Genomic DNA, 7,017 nt, shown 5'->3' on the forward strand with positions numbered 1-7,017 from the left:
TTCTCAATTACGCACATAAGTATGATTTCATACGTATTTCCCCCTCTTGTTAAGAATGAAAATATATTCGTAAATGGTCCTAAATAGCTAAGCATTTAGAACATATTCTTCCTTTTTTTTGTTTTTGTTTTTTGGCCTGGGAGAGGGAGGGAGGGAGATGGCTAGGTCACTTTCGTGGAAGCAGGTAGATGTTATAACAAGTGGCTATATGCAAGTCGGTGCGTCTATTAAACTCTTTCGATACTCGATCTGTATAGAAAGTACAATCACTGTTGTACACACTTACAAATTGTATTTAATACACAATTTACGAATCCTATAAGCGAATTAGTAATCAAGGGCCAGTTTAAACTTCTTCATCTTCTTCCTCCTCGTCGAATTCCCCTTCTTCCTCGGCGGTGGCGTCCTGGTACTGCTGGTACTCGGACACCAAATCGTTCATGTTGCTCTCAGCCTCAGTGAACTCCATCTCGTCCATGCCCTCGCCAGTGTACCAGTGGAGGAAAGCTTTCCGCCGGAACATGGAGGTGAACTGCTCCGAGACTCGCTTGAAGAGTTCCTGGATGGCGGTGCTGTTGCCGATGAAGGTGGCTGACATCTTGAGACCACGTGGTGGGATGTCACAGACCGCAGTCTTGACGTTGTTGGGGATCCACTCGACGAAGTAGCTGCTATTTTTGTTCTGGACGTTGAGCATCTGCTCATCGACTTCCTTCATGGACATACGACCACGGAACATAGCGGCTACGGTGAGGTAGCGGCCATGACGGGGATCACAGGCTGCCATCATGTTCTTAGCGTCGAACATCTGCGCTGTTAGCTCTGGAACGGTGAGGGCGCGGTACTGTTGGCTACCACGGCTGGTTAGAGGAGTGAAGCCTGGGATGAAGAAATGGAGACGAGGGAAGGGAACCATGTTGACTGCTAACTTGCGGAGATCTGCGTTGAGCTGTCCAGGGAACCGGAGGCAGGTGGTAACACCACTCATGGTAGCAGACACCAGATGATTCAAGTCACCGTAGGTTGGTGTGGTGAGCTTGAGGGTCCTGAAGCAGATGTCGTAGAGGGCTTCGTTGTCAATACAGAATGTCTCGTCAGTGTTCTCGACCAACTGATGCACTGACAACGTGGCATTGTAAGGTTCCACCACAGTGTCCGAAACCTTTGGAGACGGCACCACGCTGTACGTGGTCATCATGCGATCTGGGTATTCCTCTCGGACTTTGCTGATCAACAGTGTGCCCATACCGGAACCAGTACCACCTCCAAGAGAATGAGTTAGCTGGAAACCCTGTGAAAGCAACAAGATGAAAATCAGTATTATACCTAACCTCATGACAGATTCATCTTCATGAATAGTGAAGGCGACTTCAATTACCTCTATACTTTTTTTTCCGTTACTGCCATTCTTGAAGTGATGAATATGACCTATAGCCTATGCAAACGATTATAGAATAGCCATATAGTGCATGCATGACAATGAGAACAGCCCATTGTGACGTTGAAACCTACCAATTGACAGGAATTGAATATATCACACTTTTATGGACAATGGAGATGCATTACATGTTCAAAATCTGAGATTTTCATTATCATTTTGGAAGCTGTCACGCAGTTGTCCTCGCTTACTTATTTGCTTATAGAGCCTGGTCGAGTCTGACCAAATTACAGCAGAAATCATCACCTGAAGGCAGTCGCAGCTTTCTGATTCCTTCCTGACGACATCGAGCACGGAGTCGACCAGCTCGGCTCCCTCCGTGTAGTGTCCCTTGGCAAAGTTGTTCCCGGCTCCGCTCTGGCCGAATACGAAGTTGTCCGGTCTGAAGATCTGACCGAAGGGCCCCGATCGGACCGCGTCCATGGTGCCGGGCTCGAGGTCGACGAGCACCGCCCTTGGGACGTACTTGCCTCCAGTGGCCTCATTGTAGTAGACGTTGATACGTTCTAGCTGAAGGTCGGAGTCGCCATGGTAGGTTCCGGTCGGATCGATGCCATGCTCGTCACAGATCACCTCCCAGAACTGGTAGGATAAGAAGAACTCCAGTATTTAGATAAAACAGAACTGAAACACAAGTTGATACCGGGCTTCATCAATATTAGTGCTAAGTAGAAAAGTGGAATCCGATTTTTGTTCCTTGAAAGAGAGAGAGAAACAAATAATTGTACTAAGTAGATTGATCGAGGGAACATCTCAATCGCGCAGTTTTTAGCGTGCACTAATGTCTAGTTTTCTACAAAATTTTATTCAAACAGATGCCGTATCTCGTGTATCCATTTCCCCCATCAGGGTTTGATTTTTTTTGGTACATTTTAAACAAACACTATGGGGAAGACTTTCTCTCGCCTGTCGTAATCTTCTCCCTCACCCCCATATCTAAAATTCTTGCTTGAAAGGAAGCATCTCTGCGTTTAAGATAACTATATAGTTTATGAGTACACAGACACAGAAGTAAGCAGCACATGTTGCAATGAAAAACAATCCTACAAAACGTTATTGAACGCAAATGTTCAAATTAATTTCACTTTGCTAATTATCAGTCATAATGTCATAGACGGAAATCCGATAAAGTATTACTGTCCGCTACTCACATCTCTTTCACAGAATAGTAAAAAAAAAAAAAACCAAACAACCATCTTTTCTTGTTATTAGTGAATACGCATTTCTGTATAACTCCTCCTTTAAAAAAAGGTAGTAATAATGGTTTTCTTTATCTAGGGTAGCTTCTTCCCTGTTGGCACAGCTCCACCAGAGGACCCTGCCACTTTGCCGTTACCCTTTTAGAGAGTATGTGATAGTGTTAAGGAATATCACAAACTTAATTTGTGCGTATAAGGGCGCCTCCACGTGGACCTGTCTGGTATAGGAGCTCTCGATGTTTGTTCTCCTCCCACACCCTCATCTACACAGGTCCTTGGGAGACAAAAATCATGATGGTGATCGAACTTACATAATCGTCTCCTGTTGATACAGTAATCTTGAAGATTAACCTTTAAAGGTAGCCTAACCCTTCACCATTATTGATTCTTGTTATTACCTGAGTATCGATTTCCCCTTTCTACTGCTCGATCTTCTCTCCAGCTGCCCCCTCCCATGTCGTTCATGTAATTCTACAATACGGGGTGTCATCGAGTGACCTTGGACAAAAAAAAAAAAATGATGGTTACAGTTCCGCATCGCAAAGGTTCGTTAATCTGACAAAAGGCGTTCATTTTTTCTAAGGTTCGTCAATCCCAAAATGACATATCCATTATCGTTATACCTCCGGATTTCGATGGGAAGCACCTTTATTTCTCTTTTCTAAATTTGAGGATTGTCGAATGTTATTTCACTTTGGGACATCACTATCGCATTTTCTTTTATGCTACCGGTATAAAAACAAACAAACTTGTAAATCGTTAGTCATGCTCATTTGTTTGTTTGTGAGTATCATTTTCCATCTGAAAATATGGTTGAGTGACCCTTATATAGCTGTACCCAGTTGGTTTTCCATGGGGTTTAGTTGAACGCGAGGCAGAGCGCTTCACCAGGTTAGAAATACGCCCTGTTCTTTGAATGACGGGGGATCTTTTGCATGCATGAATGTGAATCTTTCTCGCACGCGGGACCTCCACTGGATGGTATTACGCAAAGCATTCCTTAGATTTGGACTCGTAAATCGAACTTGGGTCATGTATACTGGGACCGATTGAGACAAATCATCTTCCTGGGCAGGCCTGGGAACTGAGACACCTCCCTGTCAAAGTAATGTCTTGATTATTTAAAGCGAAACACCGGTGAACTTGGCCCCAACCTGGCACTCATGACACGCCTCGCATTGATTTTAAACACTAAATACTTAAAGGGATGGCTAATAATTGATCAGTGGGAATCAGTGGGAATGCCGGGGGATGATTGTTCCAATCCTTGTGGGATTCATTTAAGAGTACATTTTATATCTATTGTTGTGTGAAAATCATTTGCTTCAGAATGGTCCTATATTCAAGTAATGTGCAGTTTAATGTTTCCAGGTTAGCATGCCTGTACAGTGACGGGGTGACCATTAACGGCCCGTTAACAATCATCCCCCAGCATTCCCACTGATTTCCACTGATCAGTTACTAGCCATCCCCTTTAAAAATCGACAAGTCCAGGACCCCGTTGCTAGAAACTCGACTTTCTTTAGGAACGGGACCCAGATGTTCCTCAAAGGCGCCCACGGATCTCTATGTACAGGGGCTGTACCTATCCATAGAGATCAGTGGTGGCGCATCACCTCGTGCACTTACGTATAGCTCCCCAATGGATAGGCGGGGGGCGTGTTTTTTGTAGACGGCACAGATTGGGGAAACTAAAAATCTATCGGGGACCCTATCCCTAAACCTAACCCTAATCCTAATCCTAACCCTAACCATCAAACCCTAACCCTAACCCTAACCCTAACCCTAACCCCAACCCTAACCCTAACCCTAACCATAACCATAACCAAAAACCCTAACCCAACGTTTCTCCCATAGGTTTAACACGCGCCATGCCCCAATCTGTGCCGTCTTTAAAAAAAAACGCAGGCGGGGGGGGGGGGGGGGGGGTGGGCTTAACAGGAAGTATGCAAAGCATATAATACGCTTTTTCTTATGTTGAGTTATACTACATGTATCCCGGTCAACAGTTAATGGCTACAAGAATACATGAATATATATAATATATATGTGGTTAGACGAGCCATACATATCTTATAAATGTTCTGCCATATATATATATATATATATATATATATATATATATATATATATACATATACAAATATACCTTGCAGAATCTGGTTTTGGATACTCTTTTGCTGGTAGATCCAAATGATCTGCAAGCTGCATCAACGGCGTAGCCAGGATTTCATCTTAGGGGGGGGGGTTAGTCTGCAAGGGAGCGAAGCGACGGAGCCCGAGCGAGCGGAGCGAGCGAGGGGGGGGGGGGGGGGGAGGGTGTGGGAGGGGGGTGTCCCCCCTCCCACGGTAAGAACTTTTTGCATTTTGATGTTGTAAATGGTGCAATTTGATGCATGTTTTTGCGCGTTTTATCGACGTGAAACATTCCCACTTGTTTATGGTAGCAGTTTATTTTGATGTAGATTATTATCGAACAATTTGCCTATAAAAGGGTATAATTTAGATACACTTCTTGTATTAATTCTTCTCACTGAATATCATGAATGCGATTGAACCCGAGTGAGCGGAGCGAGCGAGGGGGGGGGGGGGGGGGGAGGGTGTGGGAGGGGGGTGTCCCCCGTCCCACGGTAAGAACTTTTTGCATTTTGATGTTGTAAATGGTGCAATTTGATGCATGTTTTTGCGCGTTTTATCGACGTGAAACAGTCCCACTTGTTTATGGTAGCAGTTTATTTCGATGTAGATTATTATTGAACAATTTGCCTATTTAGATACACTTCATGTATTAATTCTTTTCACTGAATATCATGAACGCGACTGAACCCGAGCGAGCGGAGCGAGCGAGGGGGTAGGGGAGGGTGTGGGAGGGGCGTGTAAGAACTTTTTGCATTTTGATGTTGCAAATGGTGCAATTTGATGCATGTTTTTGCGCGTTTTATCGACGTGAAACAGTCCCACTTGTTTAAGGCAGCAGTATATTTTAGTGTTGATTGTTATTGAACAATTTGCCTATAAAATGGTATAATTTAAACACACTTCTTGTATTAATTCTTTTCACTGAATATCATGAACGCGACTGAACCCGAGCGAGCGGAGCGAGCGAAGGGGGAGGGGAGGGTGTGGGAGGGGGGTGTCCCCCCTCCCACGATAAGAACTTTTTGCATTTTTATATTGCAAATGGTGCAATTTGATGCATGTTTCTGCGCGTTTTATCGACGTGAAACAGTCCCGCTTGTTTAAGGTAGCAGTATATTTTAGTGTAGATTATTATTGAACAATTTACCTATAAATGATATAATTCAAATACACTTCTTGTATTAATTCTTTTCACTGAATATCATGAACTCGACTGTACCCGAGCGAGTGGAGCGAGCGAGGGGGGAGGGGAGGGTGTGGGAGGGCGGTGTCCCCCCTCCCACGGTGAGAACTTTTTGCATTTTGATGTTGCAAATGGTGCAATTTGATGCATGTTTTTGCGTGTTTTAACGAGTTGAAACAGTCCCACTTGTTTAAGGTTGCAGTATATTTTAGTGTAGATTATTATTGAACAATTTGCCTATAAAATGGTATAATTTAAATACACTAGTCTTCTTGTATTAATTTTTACACTGAATATCATGAACGCTGTCTGTTCAGAATCAAACAGAAAAAGCATGCACACGAGGGTGTAGATAGGGGCATATCCCCTGCCACACGAAGGTGATTTTGCGTGTTCAGACCTGAAATTCAGCGATCTGGTGCAAATTTTTGGTGCAATACTTTTTCATCGAAGTGTTAAAATCACGGAATTTAGCTCTTATTCCCAATGTGCACCATCTGTATGTATGTATAAAGTCTAGTGAGGTAGAGCTTAGAGCTTTATTCTTATAATTTGTGAGGTTGGTGCAACGATTTATATTCTAAAATGTCAAACATTCAGAAAAATCTATGTTCGGACATCACTACGAGAGGGCAAGCACATTACCTTGGCTCCAATCTGGTTACCACACTGACCAGCCTGAATATGAACGATTTCCCTCATTTTTCTTTTGCTGTCGATGTTTCGCTCTATCGCAAGAAGGAAACAAGTACAAAGGCGAAGTCTCTTCCTTTCGTGCAGACTAGCACAGCCTCTCCAGCACTGGTGCAAGACGGAACTAAACTCAAACTGGCAAGTTGCAATACAAACCGCCTCCTAAATCCCAACCGTCATCCTATGTAATGTCCTGTCTATGACATGTCGTCATCAGGGATTCTCTCAAAAGTTCGACCTGCTAAGTTTGCTCGACGTGTTTATCTCTGAACTCTGTGGACTAAATAAGTATCCACTGAAAAGTTACATCGGTTTGACTAATCCGTAAAGATGACAATGGCTTATCAGTACAAGTCCCTCTTGTT

General features: G+C 43.7%; 1 protein-coding gene across 1 annotated transcript; it reads right to left on the minus strand.

Annotated features, from left to right (window-relative positions):
* Window positions 1–346: 346 nt before the first annotated feature.
* LOC139723542 (tubulin beta chain-like) lies at window positions 347–6,661 on the minus strand. The gene is made up of 3 exons (XM_071634783.1): window positions 6,605–6,661; window positions 1,685–2,020; window positions 347–1,291 (listed from the first exon to the last, which is right to left on the minus strand). Exons 1-3 carry the CDS (start codon window positions 6,659–6,661, stop codon window positions 347–349), a joined length of 1,338 nt encoding a protein of 445 aa, XP_071490884.1.
* Between the last annotated feature and the right edge of the window lie 356 nt (window positions 6,662–7,017).

Source organism: Diadema antillarum, unplaced genomic scaffold (genome assembly GCF_040938485.1).
Source record: "Diadema antillarum isolate AM-2024a unplaced genomic scaffold, OU_Dant_1.0 scf00000192, whole genome shotgun sequence".
NCBI lineage: Eukaryota > Metazoa > Echinodermata > Echinoidea > Diadematoida > Diadematidae > Diadema > Diadema antillarum.

Bases quoted from the DNA above. Each gene is read 5' to 3' on its own strand.
- LOC139723542 (XM_071634783.1), bottom strand. From the start codon at position 6,661: ATGAGGGAAATCGTTCATATTCAGGCTGGTCAGTGTGGTAACCAGATT. The intron at 2,021-6,604 runs GTAATGTGCTTG...TTATCCTACCAG, and splicing joins GTAACCAGATTGGAGCCAAG to TTCTGGGAGGTGATCTGTGA. The intron at 1,292-1,684 runs GTGATGATTTCT...TTGCTTTCACAG, and splicing joins AAAGCTGCGACTGCCTTCAG to GGTTTCCAGCTAACTCATTC.